The sequence below is a fragment of the Mytilus galloprovincialis genome, chromosome 10 (assembly GCF_965363235.1).
Source record: "Mytilus galloprovincialis chromosome 10, xbMytGall1.hap1.1, whole genome shotgun sequence".
NCBI classification, from domain to species: domain Eukaryota; kingdom Metazoa; phylum Mollusca; class Bivalvia; order Mytilida; family Mytilidae; genus Mytilus; species Mytilus galloprovincialis.
The window spans coordinates 84,641,208-84,662,991 of NC_134847.1; the positions used below are offsets into that span (position 1 = coordinate 84,641,208).

Consider the following 21,784-nt stretch of genomic DNA (forward strand, 5'->3'; position numbering starts at 1 on the left):
AGCGAGAAAATCCCACATCGGGAGGTGGGCCTCAGCTAGCCACTTAATAAAATGCGTACAAGTTCGGTGAAAATGAATATCATATTAAATTAAAAAACATATAAATGAACTAAAATTAAAAAATATACAAGACTAATAAAAGCCATCATGAAAATAGAATTATTACATAATAATGAACAGCAGAAAACTGAAATTGTTTAAGATCAATTTTATTTTATATTGTGCACTATATTTATTGTTGTTTGAGTTAATTAGGGCCCCGCCGAAGGCGGGTCGCCCTATAGTGATCAGTCTGTCCGTCCGTCCGTCTGTCCGTCCGTCTGTCCGTCCGTAACACTTTCGTGTCCGCTCCATATCTAGAGAACCATTATGATTTCATACTTAATACTTAACATGATTATTAACCAACACCAGAGGGAGTGTCATGTTGTATGTACAACTTCCTAGGTCAAAGGTCAAGGTCAAAAACTTTGGTTTCAGTTGACAACCCTGTGTCCTGTGGTGAAGATCGTGTCCGCTCCATATCTAGATAACCATTATGATTTCAAAGTTTATACTTGACATCCATTTTAACAACCACCAGAGGGTGTGTCATGATGTATGTACAACTTCCTAGGTCAAAGGTCAAGGTCAAAAACTTTGGTTTCGAGTTGACAATCCTGTGTCCTGTGGTGAAGATCGTGTCCGCTCCATATCTAGATAATCGTTATGATTTCAAAGTATATACTTGTCATACATTTTAACCACCACCAGAGGGCGTGTCATGATGTATGTACAACTTCCTAGGTCAAAGGTCAACGTCAAAAAAAACTTTGGTTTCAGTTGACAACCCTGTGTCCTGTGGTGAAGATTGTGTCCGCTCTATATCTTGAGAACCGTTATGATTTCAAATATTATACTTGACATCCATTTTAACCAACACCAGAGGGTGTGTCATGATGTATGTACCACTTCCTAGGTCAAAGGTCTGTCTGTCTGTTGGTCTGTCCATCGCTAACAAATTTGATCCACATTATATTTTGAGAGGACAGCTGTTATTATTTCATACTTTATACCTGACAAACATTTTCAACTTAACATATATATTAACCAACACAAGAGAATGTGTCATAATGTATGCATCCTAGGTCTAAGATCAGTCTGTCGGTCTGTCCATCCGTTCGTTGTTCTTAACAAACTGTGTCCGCTCTACCTCTCGAGAACCATTAATATTTCATACTTTATACTTGGTGGGTCATAATATATTGAAGGCATAATTCTAAAAATATGTGACAAATATCAATTGGGCAGCACCTTTAAACATATTGTTCAAACATCAATCCATATATCCAGAATTCACCTTAGAGTAGTAAACAATGAGTTCACATCATGCAGTCATATCACTATTATACTATGAAAGTAAGATGAGAATATTTATCAGTTTTAACTTAAAATCTTAGATCAAAATCACACATGAGACTATGTAATAACTTCAAATAATGCTTCATATCAGATTATCCATACAACTTATTTACCCCACGTTATTGACAGCGGGGCCCACAGAGATGGCTCCCATCTCAATGATATCTAGTTTACTCGGACGTTAATTAAGGAATGACTTCAATATTTTTTCTGTCTATGAAGAAATAACATAAAAAATGTGGTTCACACTGAATAACGCATGTAGCGGGTTATTTAACAGTGTGCACCACATTTTTTATGTTATTTCGAATGGACAGAAAAAATATTACAGTCATTTCTTATAATTTAATTCTAAATTCCATTTTAAACCGTAGAAAACCATGAAAAAACGTTGATGACATCATGGTCACATGACTGAATTATGTCTATGGGCTCATAACAAAATAATGTCAGCCAATCATAAGACGCGTTACATCCAAAATTAAATTATCTTAACATAATTTCAATGTATCATATAATATTTGTTTATTTTTTATTACAGATCAGCTGGGATATTATTTCACAGTTTTACAGGATTACATCCAGGAACAGTATATAACTTGTCTATCTACCTTATATCAGGGACAAGTGTTATTGATAAATCTGAAAGAACAGCCATCACAGGTAGGTTTTATTTACCTTTATACTGGACAATGTTTGTATGCTAATATATTAATATATTCAGGACTTATAGAGGTCAAGACACGACACTTTATTAGCATCTAGCACACATCAAATTCCTCAAAGTAACACTCTTCTCTGAATTCATGACAACAAATATACAATTAAAACAATCAATAATAATCTATTAAAATTAAGAAAAATAATTGATATACTTAAAAACAAAAAACAGAAGAAAATTATTTAATCTTAATATATAGTAGAGAACAAAACAAATTTGTGAATCACTGTATTGAAATGGGTCCATAATGCAATATACATTTTAAAATACATACAGTTATTTTGATGGATACCAATTTTTGATGGATAAAGAAAACTTGTATTTTTCATGGATATTAATTCATGGATTTGCTTAAGTCTGCATACAAGCATTTAGAAAATTTGTAATTCGTTAAACATTTCAATTCATGGTTTACCTGTACCTATAAAACCAATAAAAATTGTATCCCATGAATAATAATGAATCCACAAGACTTTTAAAATGCTTGCTGTTATCACAATTTTCCAAAGATAAATAACATATGCAAAGTTTTTCAAATGAAATCTTAACCTTGAAAGAAACCAACGTTCAAGCTGTAGTACTAATGGATTAAATATGTTATATATGTATGTATATTATAATTACAGATCCTTTACCAGTGGATGATATCAACATTACAACACATGATACCAGCAGCTTACTTATTGATTGGTCCATTACAAAACCATTACAACAACATCATTTTGAAGTATGTATTACACATTACTGTTTGAAAAAAAAAAAACAATCAGATTTTAAAACATTATTTCAAATTTAAGTATTTTGATGATATAGCAAGAAGGTGATACATTAAAATTTACATTTTAGACAGCTCTGATACTACAGAGAATCCTTGTTATAATGCTGTCCTTTAAACTGTAATTTAATGGCACTAAATGAGTGATCATTAACAAGGGGCATAATAAAGATGGAAAATTAACATATGTTGACATGATAGCAAAAATATTGTAAAATGTAGTTATACATTGTATATGTTCTATGTTTTCAAGGATCAAACCTAAAGTTTGAGAAGTTTCATTTTCAGGCTTTTCTTCTTCCTGGTAATGATCCCTCTAACATATCAAATTTGTGATATTTCTGCAATTTTAATGTAAATTGATAATTTGAGAGAACTAAAATACTTGCAAAAATTGACCACTTTAGAATGATTGGTGTTTTCTGACACTTTCTAGCTCTATTGGCTATTTTATGACTGTCTTTTTATTGGAAAGAGAAGGTGAGACAATGAGGCAGTCCTCTATAAATATACATTTATCACTTCTGAAGGGTATTTGTTCCCATGCTGAATGGATTAGGAGACTAGTTATCTTTTCAGATTGTGTATGAAGAGAATAATGATTCAGAAAACATCACATTACCTATGGTGCTAGCTCTTCATGACAAAACAAGTTACCAGTCACATATTATGAGACTTACAGCTGGATCCCTGTATACAATTCATATAAGAGCTGTACAAGAGTTTAATGACCTAAAGAGTTATAGTTCCTGGATTACTATGAACAAAACCACAAGTAAGTTAATGAATGCATTATATTTTGTGTAAAAATCTAAGATAACATATAAATGTCATTTAAGGTCGTACCTAACACTACAGGGAAATAACTCTGTAAAATCAGCTTAACGTTTTAATTACATTGTGTTGTTAAGGGAATATTAAGCTTCTCCATAATCAAAATTAGTGTTCGTCAAATTGCTATATAACCAGTGTAATATTTCTGACAAAATGGTTGGTTAAAATTTTTTGAATTTTTTATATTTTTGTCAAAGGGTCAAAGTAAATACTTTGTCAAAATTTTATGAAAATTAAACGAGCCAAATTAATTTTAGTGAAAGTGTTGGGTACCACCTTAAATACTACACAGTTGATCCCTCAATGAAATACTGTAAGCATTTATTTTTCTGCATTATATTTTTACATTTCTGACCTTCTATCACTTTAACAATTTAAAGGAGTAGTCTATAGGTAATTATTTTGTGGTTTGAAATATTGACCTTTGATGCCACATTGCAAATGATTTAACAAATAATGCCATTCCGATTTATTGCTAGTTCTTCATCAGGTTTAAATATAATCATTTATAGTGAAAAAAGACAGGCATATAAGTATATTTATATTTTTTTTCTAGAGCCCAATTCAGTGACTGAATTAAAGGCATCAGTTTCTGGCCAAGATGTAATGTTGTCATGGAAACCAAATATCAATAGTACCCAGGACAGTTTTTATATTTGGTATAGGCCAATATTAAATCTCTCCTCCTTTTGGAGACAGACATTTACCCGTGACCTCCAGACAACCTTGAAAGGAATGTTTGCAGGGGAGAGATATGAGTTTATTGTGTTTGCAGTTAGTATAGGAGAAATGAGTTTACCCAGAAATGTCTTTGCTGAAGTTTGTAAGTATTATAAAGTTGAATGGTAAAAAGCTATAAATTAACTTTCACTTTCTATTGCTTGAACTAGTGTGCATATTTTAAGACAAATGCCTTTAGAGTTATGCAGTTTTAGAAAATTTTATACCTACAAAAGAAAATGGCCCATCTATACACTCAACAGAGTAATGAAGAATTACTTCCCTTTGAACAGGTAGGTTAAATGCATTTATTCAGTTTAATAAAAAATCTAAATAATTCCTTAAGAATTCATAAGACATAGGAGTCTTATAATTAGAAAGAGTACATAGTCATCCATTTTGCACATATTATAGTAGTTATTTCGTTTAATTATTTCAGTACCTCTGTCACCACAAGACATAACTACGTCAGACATCTTGACAGATTCTGTTACATTGACCTGGTCATATAACAAATCATCAACTTTCATTGAGGAGTTTGAACTCACTTATTCTGGTTACCATAGTAACAGTGAGGGTATAGTAACTGTAGATGGTGGGAATTCTACATCTTCTGTTAATCTTAATAGTTTGATTTCTGGAGAGATCTATGAGATCAGTATAACAAGTCAAACAGGAAACCTGACATCAGAAGCCACTTCCATGAATGTTACAATCAGTAAGTCATTTTAATAAGGCACATGCACATATGAATGTAATGCTTCTTACAAATATTACAATATTACAATAATATAGCATTGCATGTATTACAAAATGTATTTAAACTGCTGATGAAATAAAAATGAACTTGCTTAGATTTAAATTTATAGTTTCAAAATAATCAAACAGTATTATCTTTATTCTCAAAAAAAAAGTAGATGTGGTATGTATACCAGATTAAAAAGAAAACCAAAAAAATAGCACAAGGAAATATGTATGAACATGATGAATATGAATTTACCTTTTGCACTATATAACTGTAACAATGGTCAGGTTTAGTCACAATTTGTTGTGTTTGTTTCAGAGCCTGAATGTTTGACAGCATTAACAGAGAATACAGCCTTGACCACAAGTGATGTCATTACTATCAAGTATACACCGGTTGTAAACCAGTTTGATCATTATCAATTTACTCTTATTAATGATACACAAAGATCGCCTGTAATAAAGAGCAGAAGTGATACAAACAGATTGGTGACATTTGACAGATTGACAGGTGGTAGCTTGTATGTTGTTGGGGTGCTGACAGTCAGTAACACACAGATCAGTGATATAAGGAGTATCTCTATATTCACAGGTAGGCAGCTGTTCATATACCCAAGGGACTGTTCAGAAATTTTATTCAAATTGTTAGATAAAAAACATTATCATACCAGTGGAATGGGTTTTAATGCCTTTCATGCCGCCCATTTGTTAAATTCTGAAACTGCCCTAATATACAATACAGATAAATATAGATTCTGTTTCTGAATTGAGACAGACCATGGTTGTTAATTTTCAAATTCAAAAAGAAGCCTAGATAAAGGATTTAGAATGACAATATTGATGCCATAATTTGAAGTGTACTGCTATTTGAACATGTTGATTACAGGAGAGAACAATAATTGACATTCATAGCAGAAGAAGTTTTACATAAAATTTTGATAATTTTATTATTAATTATTAAAAGTCTCATATTGTTTCTAATTTGATTATATTTACCTTGTGTTATTTTTAGAAATAATCAGTGTGATAGTTTTATACTCAGTTTTGTATAATTTACTTTTCAGCCCCAAACAGGCCTCATGTAGAACAGATCAGCACTGCTACAGAGATCACACTCATTATTAACAAGCCACCAGGTCGTGTAGACAGCTACCTTATTGTTTGTGCTCTTAACTCTGTTCCATGTGGCAGTCACACAATAGATGCCAGTAAAGACAAGATAACTCTACCTTTTGTAAAGCTGACACCGTACCAGAAATATAAATTCCAGATCGTCACTTTTGCTGGACTGAAAAATGTGTCTTTCTTCATGAATATAGAAACAGCACAATCAGGTATGCACATATTTGTGCAATATATGAATTTTTGAAAATATTGATGTTTTATGTGAATTTTTGAACATAGGTTTTCTATGTTAATTTAGGAACACATTGGTGTTATATTTGAATTTCAGAACACATTGATGTTTTATGTAAATTAGGGAACACTTTGATGTTATATGTAAATATAAGAAAACATTGATGTTTTTTTTAAAGAAAATTTAGGAACACATTTGTTTTGTATATGAATTTAGGTACACATTGATGGTTAATGTGAATTGAGGAACACCTTGATGTTATATTAGAATTTAGGAACAAGATATTGTATCAGTTTCGAAAAGGTGTTTTCTTTAAATATGCCATCATTTCATAATAAGTTTGGAAAGAAAGTTAAACTGTTATAATTCTTAAAAGATTCTACATTTGCAGACTGTTACCATGGTTACTATAAATGTCTTATTAAACTACTGTAAATTCAGAAATTATTGTGTGCATTTATTATTGTGATTTTGTCATTTTAGACTTAAATGCGATTTTGATTTTTAACTTTAGAAAAATCCTGTTTAATTCATATAAAATATTTCTAAATGCAAGTTTAAATTATTGCGATTACAACTCTGTCGCATTTTTCGCATTAATAAAAACCTCGCAAGTATTTCTAAAAAAACAGTACTATTTTTTTGATAATCTATTTTTACTCTAATCTTGATATCTTCAGCACCATCTGTAGTACAGAATTTACATGCTAAAGAAACGCAGCCAAGAGAGGTAGTCTTGACTTGGAATGCTCCCAGGGTCACTAATGGAATTATTACAGCTTATATTGTGGAATATAGGGGAAGAAGAAATGATATGGTAAATTGTTATATAATAGGTGATAAGGGAAAAAAGTTGCATACTTTTATAAGTGATGGCCTTCCATAGATGAAATTGTTGTTTCTGTGGACTGATTAGAAATATAAGATAAAGGTCTGCATTTCTGTCTTGAATTTACCTTTGCATGAAAAATGGAACATTTTATTTTTATAAATATAGGTTTTCACTTAATTCAGATTTTTTTTAGTAGAATATTTTTCTTATTGATGCTGTAAAAATGATTAATACAATTGTATATTGTAGGAGCCTGTGATTGACTCTAATGTAAGAACTATCATGGTAGACTCTACCTCAGCCTTCAGTGATCCTATTGAATACACACTCAAAGATTTAACAGCAGGACTTAAATATGTATTTATGGTATGTATAGAAATTAGAGTACCTTATAGTTAAAAGATTTAAAAGGTGTTCTGGATTTAACTCCATCAGCTAAATATTTGAAAGCCAATGATGAAGAGGAACTGAACGGTATATGACCAAAACGAATCTTAAAATAATCACCAAAGAACTAAATAATGTGTAACAAAAAATGGATAGCAAGGGTTGTGAAGGATGAATTTGTGCCATAAATTCAGACTCACACAGAAAAGCAAAACAATGTGCTTTGTTTTCTGTTTCTTTTGACAAAGCAAAATAATAGATTTATTTTCTTTCCCTTTTTACAAAACACTTGTTTTGTCTTGCTCAACATAAAATTGAGAATGGAAATTTGGAATGTGTCAAAGAGACAACAACCCGACCATAGAAAAAAACAACAGCAGAAGGTCACGACCAGGTTTTCAATGTAGCGAATAATTCCTGCACCCGGAGGCATCCTTTAGCAGGCCCCTAAACAAATATATACTACTTCAGTGATAATGAACGCCATACTAATTTCCAAATTGTACACAAGAAACAAAAATTAAAATAATACAAGACTAACAAAGGCCAGAGGCTCCTGACTTGGGACAGGCGCAAAAATGCAGCAGGGTTAAACATGTTTATGAGATCTCAACCCTCCCCTATACCTCTAGACAATGTAGAAAAGTAAATGCATAACAATACGCACATTAAAATCCAGTCCAAGAGAAGTCTGAGTCTGATGTCAGAAGATGTAACCAAAGAAAATAAACAAAATGACAATAATACATAAATAACAACAGACTACTAGCAATTAACTGACATGCCAGCTCCAGACTTCAATTAAACTGATTGAAAGATTATAATTTCATCATATGAATATAAGGCACAATCCTCCCCGTTAGGGGTTTAGTATCCTACCATCATAACATATATGAGAAGAACATAACCCGTGTCATGCCAACAACTGTTTTTTGAATAAATGTGTTTAATTCAAATGCAAAGACCCTATAAGTGAATCAATGTTAATGCCAAAATATGCAATCTTTAATGACCTGACTACAGTATCGTAACTATATCCCTTCTTAATAAGTCTATTTAAAGGTTTTGTTAGTTTCTGAGGTGAATACTGACATTTTTGTGCTATATAAAGAATATTTCCATAAAAAATTAGATGTGAAATACATGAACTTATAAGAAGTCCGCATGTTGAGCTATATTTAAGAATGATGTCCTTATACCGATGATAAAATTTAGTAAATGTTTTGACTAGTTTGTGATATCGAAAACCCTGGTGTAATGATTTTTCAGTAATACATAAATTTCTCTCGTTAAAATCTAAAACATTGTTACATACACAAGCGAATCGTACAATTTGAGATATATAAACACCGTAAGATGGTGACAAGGGAACGTCACCATCTAAAAATGGATAATTAACGATAGGAAATAAAAAATCGTCTCTTTTATCATAGATTTTAGTATTAAGCTTTTATTATGTGCTTTATTTCAGGTTTATGCTAAGACTATTATAAATGGTCCATCAGTGTCCAGTCTTCTAACAACAAGAACATACAGTAAGTTATCATTTCTTTTTTTTCTTTTTTCCATTCTTCCATTTCTTCATGTAATAATAAACTATTAAGAACTTGTATGGTGGCATGTTTTACTGAATGAATTGCTTTAATGATTAAAATAACTATTTATGATTTAATGAGTTCTGCTAAAAGTTTATATACTTTTACTTATATTGGTGCATGAACCTTCCATTTCAAGACAGATATTGATATTTTGATGTTGGAGTACTACTACTAGTTGTATTAACATGATATCAGCATGACTCCTTTAATGTTTATTTTACATTTTACTAATATTTCCTTAGACCCCAAACTTAAAGATGGAATTAGTTCAGACATGGCTGCCCCTACAACTCCAGAGGATAAGACCTCTTCTGTAACACCGTCAACTATAACTGCCAGATTTACTAATGCATTCTCTGACGACTATGGGGAGATAATCCAGTACACCATAATAGTAGCTACCAATACAGATGAGGACTATCTAAATACCAACACTCTACCTGGATGGAAGGCATATCAGAATGACCCATCCATTAAAGCTTATCAAGCCGTGTCTAATTGTTCTGACTTCTTTGTACTGGAGTCTACTTGTAATGATCGTTTACGTGTTCAGAAAAGGAGTGTTGGTGAAGAGGAGTATAAAACGTTCGTAATAGGCAGTGAAACAAATTGCAAAGATCCTCATTATTGTAATGGACCATTAAAACAGAACACAGAATATTATGTCAAGCTTCGGGCCTACACAACTGGGGGATATGCAGATACAGTCTTTTCTCTTCCTTTCAAAACAGGTAAAAATCAACTAATGCAAATTATATTGTATAACTGCACTCAATGCATTGACTCAAAAAATTATGTTTAGAATGTATGCATGATCTTTAATGCTGTGTTATAATTGCATACCAGTTATAAAATAATATTTTTAACTTCATGATTTAAAAATTACATATTTGTTTTTCCTACTCATTTATATCATTTCCACAAATATTTACACAGACTCACCTACTGGCATGAACTACTGAAATTAATAGCATCCTAATCTAAATCCATAAAATACAGATATTAATACATTTTTAACATACTATTGTCCACTGCTAAAGGTTCAAAGTGTATACACCTGACAGTTGATGTAGAGATATTTACCTATATAATTAGTCTCTTTCAGAATTTCCTACCTGTGCAGTTGACGACAACTAAAGAGAGAAATCAGCGATGAATACGTCTTTACATACATTTTGTATCTCATCTCATTTCAACCAATGATCACTTTATCATTCATCCATTATTTCATGAATTCCCAAATCTCTCATGTCATGAGTCAAGAAAACTGTCCATAATGAAATCAAGGGTTATAATTTGTGTTGAACAATATCCACAGGCAAAATAACACATTTTATGTTATTTTATAAATGAAAATATTTATGTATATGGGGAAATAATCCACAATCTAATTAAAATTAAATCTCTCACTCGCTCATTTTTAAATGCTTGGTCGCTGCTCCCACGCATTAAAAAATGAGCGAGTGAGAGATTTAATTTTAATTAGATTGAAATAATCCAGTTTTTCTATTTTTGATTATTTCCTCTTAATAATGTTTTGGGATCTTTTCATTCAATTGAATAATCACCTGAATTTGATTACAAATTATTTCCTAGAAACAGTCTTGTACATTAAAATATTGAATCGAATATCATGTGGGCTCAATTTAAAGGGAGGTAATTCATTTTACAGGTTCTGTAACAGAAGAAAGTAGTTATGGTGGTATCATCGGTGGCATTGTGGCAGCAGTTGTTATCATTGCTCTTATTCTGTTTGCTGTTTTGTTCCTACGTAGAAATATCAGGTCAAAGAGTAACATGTATAGACAAGGTCATGACCACAGGATGACCCCAAGGTCATCAATGAGAAGTCACAAGAAAAAGTAAGTTTGGGATATAACTTTCATGTTATAAGAATAATATATTATGATAAAAGAAAATTAAAAGAATCAAGAGAAGAACTTTTAAACAATCTTTTAGACTTAGATGACCAATTAATTATGATTCTTTAAAGGATGTTTTAATAGATAAGTCACTTTGTAATTATTATCTACTCTTTTAATTTACAAAGAACCCTTAAAACGTCTCTTGCTTATGAGTATCTGTTATACTTTAAAGAATATAATTGGAGGCTAGTGAGAGACCTTGAATATGTAATTTGTTACTCAACATTATTGTAGTTTAAAAATTTGTTAGTTTTCTAGTTGGGGGGGGGGGGGGGGGAATATTTTGATGTTTAGTTTATTTTTTATTTCCCATTCTAAATACTAAATTATATAATGACAATAAAGTTTTAATGAATTTAAATTGTATGAAGATAAACATTACTGTTGAATTCCACAGTTATAACATATTGCCCCTGACTTGTAAATACCGAAGATGACTTTTTGTTTTTACAGGCATGAAATCAACATTGCCAACTTCAGAGATCATGTGATGACAATGTCAGCTGACTCGGATTTCAAGTATGCTGAGGAATTTGAGGTAAAATTCATGTATAAATCAAACACTCATTAATATAATAATCTATTTGCTAAGTAACTTAAGAATTAATTTAAGCCTTTCCATTTTTGAACCCTACAAAAATTCAATTATTATTTAAATTAATCCTTTTTTTTTGGGTCCAGATTTGCACACATTATATCATGCAGGAAAATATGGTTTGCTGTCAATCTAACAGCCTCTCATTATCAGATGCTATATATAAACATAATCAGAATGAAACTATATAAGTGTATCTTAAAATCTACAGATAATATAATATAAACTATTATATTTTCAGGATTTGAAGGAGATTGGGAGGGAGCAATCATGCTCAGCAGCAGAACTTCCAGTAAACCGCGGCAAGAACAGATTTACTAATATTCTACCCTATGACCACTCTAGAGTCAAGTTACTTCCGACAGATGACGAGGAAGGGTCTGATTATATCAATGCGAACTATATGCCTGTAAGTTATAATGAAATACACATTCCTAACAGAAATAAAACTGTTTTAAAATTGACTCTATCTCTCATGCTCTCCCCATCAATAGAATCCTAGTGTTTCTGATTAAAGTATTGTAGAATATCCTTTAAAAGCAGCAAACATAGTATTAAAGTTTTATTACATAATTATGCAACTTCAATTTTTGGACTGAATCATTTTCGAGTTATCTCCCTTATCACATTATTTGCAAACAAACCAGAATGTAAACAAACATGTTGAAATAAAAACATCCTTGCAAATTAATTTGTGTTTCTTATTATGTGGTATCTAGTGAACAAAAGCAGCTTTACTTGTAATGATATTTTACAACCACAGAAAGAAAAAGATAATTTCCTCAAATTTTCTTTTACTTAATGATATTTTGCTAGGGTGGTAGGATTGGCAACATTTAGGAACAATTACACAAGATGATGAAAGATTTCTTCTAATGATATATAATTAAATTAATTTCATTGAAATATAGTAATATATTCATGATTATTTTTTTCTATTTACAGGGATTTAATTCCAAGCGAGAGTATATAGTTACACAAGGCCCACTACCCTCTACAAGAGATGACTTCTGGCGAATGATCTGGGAACAGAATTCTAGGAATGTTGTGATGCTAACTAAATGTGTAGAAAAAGGAAGGGTAGGTACCTTATAAAACAGATATTGTTGAAGAATAGAATAACATGTCATTTAGATTTCTTTTACTTTGCAAGCTTTCTCTAATTCTTTAAAAACTAACTGTAAGAGTCATTTGAAAATTGTATTTTTTTAGGCTGTGTCCTCAAAAGTCAGTACATATGATCACCCTATATCATTTTCAAGCTATGTGTTAAGGTAGTTTATCATTAGGTTTTGGTTACATCATCTTGAAACTTAGTAGAATGAATATATGCAAAATAGGGGTTTTGTTCTAGATTTTATAGTTAACTAAAACATTAAGATGTTATTGTGTGAGTGGTTCATGATTTTACAGTTCACTGAAACATTAAGATGTTATTGTGTGAGTGGTTCATGATTTTATAGTTCACTGAAACATTAAGATGTTATTGTGTGAGTGGTTCATGATTTTATAGTTCACTGAACATTAAGATGTTATTGTGTGAGTGGTTCATGATTTTATAGTTCACTGAAACATTAAGATGTTATTGTGTGAGTGGTTCATGATTTTATAGTTCACTGAAACATTAAGATGTTATTGTGTGAGTGGTTCATGATTTTATAGTTCACTGAAACATTAAGATGTTATTGTGTGAGTGGTTCATGATTTTATAGTTCACTGGAACATTAAGATGTTATTGTGTGAGTGGTTCATGATTTTATAGTTCACTGAACATTAAGATGTTATTGTGTGAGTGGTTCATGATTTCTTTGGAAGCATTTTCTTGTTTTCTTTATTTCTTAACACATTTATATTATGTTAACAACTAAGCTAGTATATTTTACAACAAGTCAAGCAAGGGTTTCATTAGGAACATTGTCCTGTAGTTAAGTAGTTATGTGTATATTTTAAAAAATTATATATAATTAGTTTCTTTGTACATTTGCATATATGATTTGAGACTTGGAATTAAAAAAAAATCCATCACAGTTTTGTTTCAATAGAGATTTGTTATAACACTAAAACCCAAATTGTGTATGTGAGAGTAAAACTTTATTTCAATTCAGGAAAAATGTGACCAGTATTGGCCATCAGGATCAGATGCCATGTTTTATGGTGATATACAAGTAGCTGTTCTTAATGAGACAAAGTTTCCATCATGGACAGTTACAGAATTCAGGATAGCACTGGTGAGTTAATTATGATGATCAAGATCCCTATACTTACCATTTTGACACTAGCAAAGTTAAGGATGGCGCTGGTGAGTATCTATTGAATATAATGTTCAGGATTGCTTTATCAGGTGTTTATTTATTGTAATTTTCTGGATTTGACAAATTACTCTAAATGAATATTCGGACTCAGACAGTAACATTGTTCACAATTTCTTAAATAAGCACTAAGACAGGTACAGAGTCGAGGATTACTCTAGTAAGTATCAGTTTATTTCATTGTTCATGATTTCCTTTCTAGATAACTGTTAATTAAATTATCAAGGATTTCATTTCTTACTTAATATATGTGCAATTACTTGTCTTAATTTCTCTTAGCTACTGTGGATAGTTAAGGATTGCCCGGTTGATATACTAATGAATGTTATTTTGATAAGACATTTCAGTGATCTTTTTTCCCTTTTGCAGGGAGATTTGACCAGACAGGTCCGACATTTCCATTTCACAGCTTGGCCAGATTTTGGTGTTCCTGATAAGCCACAAACATTGATAAGATTTGTCAGAATAGTCAGGGAAAAATTAATCAGGGAATGTGGACCTATTGTTGTTCACTGCAGGTAAAACACTAGGAATTATATATTATTACAGTTGTATAGAAAAGACCTTTAAAACATAAAAATGTGATCTTTGATAGATATATCAGAAGATGTTGTGCAACTTTTATAAAGGATCTGAAAGTTCATTCCAACTGTGGGGGACATTTACGAGTAGTCAAGATCATTAATAAAAAATTGATAGTAGACTTTAATGTCAGTCAAACGTAAACATATTATTCATCTTCTTATCCATCTTTGAGTCATTTCAGAGTTGAAAGGGAAAAATAAATTATGAGTATGTTTTACAATACAGATTTGTTGTCATCTCCTGCGAAATGGGTTTCACTGTTCTATTTTTTTTAAGCAGCAAATTATTGAAAATAAAAGGATACATGTATAACATGAGGGTACCAAAATTGCACCTATTTTGACAGTTTTTAAACCTACATTTATTTATACTTCAGACTAAAGTATATATTATGTGTTTTTTTTGTAGATGTATCATTATTTACTATATGGTTTCACCAATTTAATTTTGAATCCATATGGAATCATAGGAAAATTGGTCTTAACTGACTTCTTAACCATCAATAATTCTGTAATGAGGAGTACCCAAATTGCATCCATGCTTAAATTTGCAATGTCAAAAGTCGAATAACAAAGCTTTTGTTTAAATTCTTCAAATATTTTGAACAATTGGATATTAGTCCATGATAAGTGTAAATTTTTTAAGAAATAGATACTTGAAACATATTGTATTTTCTAATTTTAAAAAGATGACGTTGCATGGCGACATTTCCGTACATTTTACTTTTTTAGTAAACCTTCATCTGTTGATAAATACTATGAACGTTTAATGTATATCTAAATATTTTTACTTATGTTGAAAGACGTGCATAGTATCAAATCATAAAAATACAAATTGTTAAGACTCTAGTAAATCTTGTTAGATTTACGCTGCTTTTTTTGCTAAATAGGTGCAATTGGGGTACTCGGTGCAATTTGGGTACCGTTACATTATAGGCGAGAGAAGATATGATTGACTGCACAAATTTAGAAGCAAGCTCTTAAACATAATTCTTTTTATTTTCCCTTCTATCAGTGCTGGTGTGGGAAGATCTGGAACTTTTATTGGCTTAGACAGACTGCTACAGGACATTTTAGACCGTGATATTATTGATATATTTAATGTGGTGGCAGAGATGAGGAGAGAGAGGGTCTGGATGGTACAAACAGAGGTAGGCTATAATTCATTGTTATATGATTATACATGAGCATTTATAATCTCATACACCTGCATTTTAAAAACATACCAGTTAAAATTCCACTTTCTAATATGACACTCTTCAAACACTCACAAAAGAACAAGTATACACATGTTGGAAGATACAAATATATCCTATGTCAGCTGATTGGCAACGTCATGATTTGTTTGGGCTGTTTCAATCATTCTCCTTAGTCATAATACAGTATAATTATGTCAGGTATATGACAGTTGTTATCCATTCATTTGATGTGTTTGAGCTATTGATTTTGGCATGTGATTAGGGAAGTTCTGGTTTGCATTTTCCTTGGAGTTCAGTTTCTTTGTGACTTAAGTTTTCATTTCTCATGAATAAAAAAATAAAAATTTTTTTTTTTTTATTTTTATTTCCTTTCTCCATACCATGTTCATGCCAAGTTGATAGTATGTATGGTTGATCAGAAGATGGTAACAAATAATTTGTCATTATACTTTCAGCAACAATATGTATGTATACACCAGTGCCTTATGTGTGTGTTAGACGGTAAAGAAGAGGAACATGTGTATGTTAACTCAGGAAATGTCAATCAGGCATTTGAAGGTAAGAAAATAAAAAAAAATGGTGATCAAATAGAACAAATGTGGTGTTTGTCTTTGTTATTTATAGAATGTCATTGTTTTTTATTGTGTCTGTACCAAGTCAGGTTATTTGTATCATGTGATGTTTGTAGTTGTTATTTATAGAATGTCATTGTTTTTTATTGTGTCTGTACCAAGTCAGGTTATTTGTATCATGTGGTGTTTGTAGTTGTTATTTATAGAATGTCATTGTTTTTTATTGTGTCTGTACCAAGTCAGGTTATTTGTATCATGTGATGTTTGTAGTTGTTATTTATAGAATGTCATTGTTTTTTATTGTGTCTGTACCAAGTCAGGTTATTTGTATCATGTGGTGTTTGTAGTTGTTATTTATAGAATGTCATTGTTTTTTATTGTGTCTGTACCAAGTCAGGTTATTTGTATCATGTGATGTTTGTAGTTGTTATTTATAGAATGTCATTGTTTTTTATTGTGTCTGTACCAAGTCAGGTTATTTGTATCATGTGATGTTTGTAGTTGTTATTTATGGAATGTCATTGTTTTTTATTGTGTCTGTACCAAGTCAGGTTATTTGTATCATGTGGTGTTTGTAGTTGATTGTCATTGTTTGTAGTTGTTATTTTAGGTGTATCCAGGTGTTAGTTGTCCATGTGGTATGTTGTACTGGTCAGTTTATTTTTACTGTGGATTTATTTAAGGTATAAAACCACTAATTTATAGCCCCATTGCTTTCTATGTTAAATTCTGCAATTTCAAGAATTTATGGCTACTTTGTCTTAAGTTCAAATAAAGTGGCAGTTATTTCACATCAAAACTGTACCTTATCCTGACTTTGATATAGCTGCAAAAATCAACATATCTTTAATTGCATATTAGAGCATACTGGTTCCCTGAAGTTTGATAGTACAAAGACAGGAATGCCTGATCTGAACAACAGGTCAAATGTGCCCTTCTATCAAAATTTCATATACTTCTTTATTATTCAAATAAATCTTTCAACATGGTTAGTACAGTGATCCCAAGTCCCCAAGCTTTCATTTGATACCACAATTAACCAAATATACCTGCTATTGACAAAGATACAGCCATGCGTAGGAACTACTTTGTTTAAAATATGTACTACTTTCTTGTATGTTCTTTCCGACTGGGCCTGAATTAGTGGTTCTATACCTATAACAGCAACAAACTTGTTATATTGACTTCTGCTTGGCTTAATTTCCTTCTATGATCTATTTCTAGCATAGAAAAACACATAAAGCTTTTGTTAAAGCACTATATCACTGAATTCAAGCTCAAATTGGACTGGTAGTAACATATGCGTCAAACAAAGAAAACTACATATGGGTCCTAATATTGACAGATATGACACTTTTCCAATTTTTACTAGTTTTGATTTGTTAATATCTATTACAAAAACACTGATCTGGCCTATATGTCTTATTTTTATAAGAGATTCTTACTTAAATTTAAATAAAGTGGTCCAATTATAAAATATGATTGATAATTCTGTCCCCCCTTTTTTCTAAATATTGAAAAAGTAGAGTGATTTGGTAAAAATACATACTTTTATGTATAAACATGGATCAACAAGAGTAATTTATTTATTACCAAGCTAGACAACTTGCTAAAATGGTTATTAAATGCATTTCCAGTGAGATTTTGGAATTCCTATATAAGAATACACCATTTTCCCTTGAAATAAAAAAATCATGAAGAAACCCAAAAAAACATGAACACTAACTACATAATTTTACCAAAAGCAATTTTTGTACTATAAACTAGTCATAATATACAAGTTTCATTGGTTTAAGGGTTAAATAATGCAAAAAATAAAATTTCAGGTAAAATCTTAACTGTGTGCATGCCAAATGTCCAAAAAAGGTTAAAATACCCTATTGTAGCAATTTGAAGGCTGTAATTTGACACTAACATAATTGTTGAATATAATAAATAGTTTAACATGATTTCTGACAACTAATATGATCAATTCTCAATGTAAAGGGTATGATTTCTAAAAATAGAATTCCACATGCCTGTCAGTAATAGGTATAAAACCACTAATTCATAGCCCCATTGCTTTCTATGTTAAATTCTGCAATTTCAAGAATTTATGGTTACTTTGTATTAAGTTCAAATAAAGTGGCAGTTATTTCATGTCAAAACTGTACCTTATCCTGACTTGTGCTGCAAAAATCAACATATCTTTAATTGCATATTAGAGCGTACTGGTTCCCTGAAGTTTGATAGTACAAAAACAGGAATGTCTGATCTGAACAACTGGTCAAATGTGCCCTTCTATCAAAATTTCATATACTTCTTTATTATTCAAATAAATCTTTCAACAATGTTTGTACAGTGATCCCAAGTCCCCAAGCTTTCATTTGATACCACAATTAACCAAATATACCCGCTATTGATAAAGATACAGCCATGCATAGGAACTACTTTGTTTAGAATATGTACTACTTTCTTGTATGTTCTTTCCGACCGGGCATAAATTAGTGGTTCTCTACCTATACTTGTGGGTACCTATTTTCGTGGTTTGCAGAAAACATGCATTTTCATGAATATTTCATGGTTTTGGCCAAGTCTACATACTTTCTTTTAGAAAATTTGCAATTCCTTGGATATTTAAATTCATGGTTCCCCTGTACCAAGGAAAATGATATTGAACTAATATTAATGAATCCAGTCATTTTTATTGTCTTTAGCTATATATTGATGTAACAGTTCCATGTCCATAAAGATATAAGAGCTGGTAGCTTTGTATCAGGTCTAGTGGAACAAAGGGTAGGTCAATTTGTGTCTGACCATGTTCCTAGATGTTAGCTGTGGATTATAAACTATTTCCAAGTTATATTGATTTAAAACAGATGCAATCAATTCTTGAATGAAAGTGATTTTCCCTTTTTGCGTTCAAGCAAGAGTTTTTGATATATACAGATCTATTCAATAGATATTTAAAAGTGTTTAATTAGTGTCTTTATTGAACATTATTCTTTATATCTTCCCATAATGTTTCAGCTAAATCTGTCTTTAGTGGTAATGAATTTACTTCGTTGATTATTTTGTTATCGGCTTTGAATGATATGAAGAGAATGTGAAAGTGATAAAACTATGTTATCAAATGTATTGTTTTTACTTTTTTGTATGAAACTTATATAGACAGCAAAGTTGACATCATTTGGTCACTTGAAGAGAGTTGTCTCTTTGGCAATCATTCCACATCTTCTTATTATATATATTCGCTTCATTAGTTTTATGCCAGAAAGATTTTTTTTCTGCATATTTGAAGTTTCAGTGCTAGCGTCTTTTTAAAATTTTATTTGATGCACTTTTGTTCATGTTTTATTTTTTGTTTATGCATTGTCAGTTCTTCAATTCTGTTCTTTTGTGCTTTCAGCTTGTGAAAAAGGTTTGATTCAAAGCTTTAATTTTACTTTTGTAACATTTTCTAAAGATTTGTTTTTTAACCTGTAACCAGAATAGTTTTATTAATACTCAAGGCTGTTGTGTTAGGCTGAAATTAAATAAAAAATGTTTTGATGAAAATTGAAAAAAAAAAAATGTATTCCACAACAGATGAATTTGTCTGGATTTTTTTGTGTTGAAAGTACACTACAGGGAGATAACTCTGAAATATCATCTAAATATTTTAACCACAGTCTACAATTAGTGTTTGTCAAACTGCAATATATATCCCATGAAATTTCCAATAAATAGTGTATTTAAGTTTTTAGGAATTTTTAAGATTTTTTTGTCAAAAGGTCAAAGTAAACATCTTGTCAAAATTTTATGAAAATTAAACTAGCCGAATTTTAGTCAACGTTTTTGGTACCACTTAAATTATAAAAAATTTATACATTTATGAATTCCTAATTTTCACCACAATTCATGATCAACTTTGTATTTTAAAATACAACCAGAACATGCATGGGACATTAATTTTTCTGTTCTTGATATGCATGCATGATATAATTGCATCAAACATTTCTTGTACATTTACTTTAATTGACAGTAATATAAATGTTTTATTGTAAAGATTAAAACCACTCTCTACTTTGTAAAATACTGTTGCATTTTACAACAGCCACTAACATCTGACTATAATGGAAAATCCATGTTGATGAAAATAATCTTAACATTGGATATGGAATAAAAGTTTATCTTCAGTCAGTAATAAGTATTATTGGTCTGTTGTTTAGTTTAGAGTGACAGTTATTGGTCTGTTGTCTCTTTTGACAGAAAACAACATGATTCATGTTAGTTTTAATTGACAGTTAAAATGATATTTCTTCAGAATAAAGTGATATAAACAATGTATGTGGCAATGTATTGTGATAAGGAAAATGTCAAGTTTATCCTGTAGAAGGCTTGTAGAACTATACGGATAGATAGGATATAAACTATTAAATTTTGAAATGAACTTAATGTTTAATATAATAAATACACTTAACCAACTTCTAAACTTTAATATGATAAATGCACTTAGCCAACTTTTCCATCACTAAACCTAATTTGATAAGTATAAATAATGAACAGAGAAACAGTAATAGATATGTAACATTCAGCTTGAAATTCAATTAATACTGTATTATGTAGGCAAGTTTTAAATACAGGTTGTACTTGTTTGGCTTTATATATATTTCGATATGAGCGTCACTGATGAGTCTTATGTAGACGAAATGCGCGTCTGACGTACTAAATTATAGTCCTGGTACCTTTGATAACTATTTATTTGCAAACTGATTTTCTTTTACTGATGATATCTGTATACATTGATACTAAATGCTAAGATTTACAACCAAATCCACACACCTCTTGACCAATTATCTCATTTGTCAGATTAAATTTGAATTTTAACAAAAGCTATTTAAAGAAATGTAAGTAAATATTAAAATCTAAGTTATTCAAATGAAAAATACACCCCCTTGTGCAGTTCTGGTTTAAACAGCTGACATATTTGGATAAGTCTGGATCAAATAACTAGACCACTTGGTTAATTAATATCTCTTTGATTGTAAAACTTATCAGTTTGATACATATAATACCCATCTTTTAACCAACCAAAACCTCTATCAGTTTCTTTGAAATTTGATGATGCATGAATATATTCTTACTTAATTTTCACTTTTCAAATGCCATATAACACTTTGTTTTTATTTAATGGTCCAGTTTTGGGTTGGTTACTTTATCCCATGGCACAGTGTCAGACACTGCTCCGTACTGTGCAGACAAATAGATAA

The 21,784-nt window shown here is 30.8% G+C and overlaps 1 protein-coding gene across 5 annotated transcripts in view; it reads left to right on the plus strand.

Moving 5' to 3' along the window:
- The window catches only part of LOC143048654 (tyrosine-protein phosphatase 10D-like), a 52,770-nt gene that overhangs the window by 26,620 nt on the left and 4,366 nt on the right, over positions 1-21,784 (plus strand). For 3 of the 5 annotated variants that reach the window (XM_076222442.1, XM_076222441.1, XM_076222445.1), the window contains 19 exons: positions 1,943-2,064; positions 2,749-2,849; positions 3,477-3,672; positions 4,288-4,554; positions 4,891-5,169; positions 5,515-5,787; positions 6,260-6,529; positions 7,233-7,369; positions 7,634-7,750; positions 9,243-9,306; positions 9,612-10,100; positions 11,042-11,231; positions 11,748-11,832; positions 12,131-12,298; positions 12,835-12,969; positions 13,995-14,117; positions 14,568-14,716; positions 15,798-15,933; positions 16,437-16,539. In XM_076222442.1, coding sequence (XP_076078557.1) covers positions 1,943-2,064; positions 2,749-2,849; positions 3,477-3,672; positions 4,288-4,554; positions 4,891-5,169; positions 5,515-5,787; positions 6,260-6,529; positions 7,233-7,369; positions 7,634-7,750; positions 9,243-9,306; positions 9,612-10,100; positions 11,042-11,231; positions 11,748-11,832; positions 12,131-12,298; positions 12,835-12,969; positions 13,995-14,117; positions 14,568-14,716; positions 15,798-15,933; positions 16,437-16,539 — 3,404 coding nt within the window. Of the gene's footprint in view, positions 1-1,942; positions 2,065-2,748; positions 2,850-3,476; positions 3,673-4,287; positions 4,555-4,890; positions 5,170-5,514; positions 5,788-6,259; positions 6,530-7,232; positions 7,370-7,633; positions 7,751-9,242; positions 9,307-9,611; positions 10,101-11,041; positions 11,232-11,747; positions 11,833-12,130; positions 12,299-12,834; positions 12,970-13,994; positions 14,118-14,567; positions 14,717-15,797; positions 15,934-16,436; positions 16,540-17,163; positions 17,313-21,784 lie in introns of those variants that run through there. The other 2 variants (XM_076222443.1, XM_076222444.1) reach the window with 2 other exon arrangements.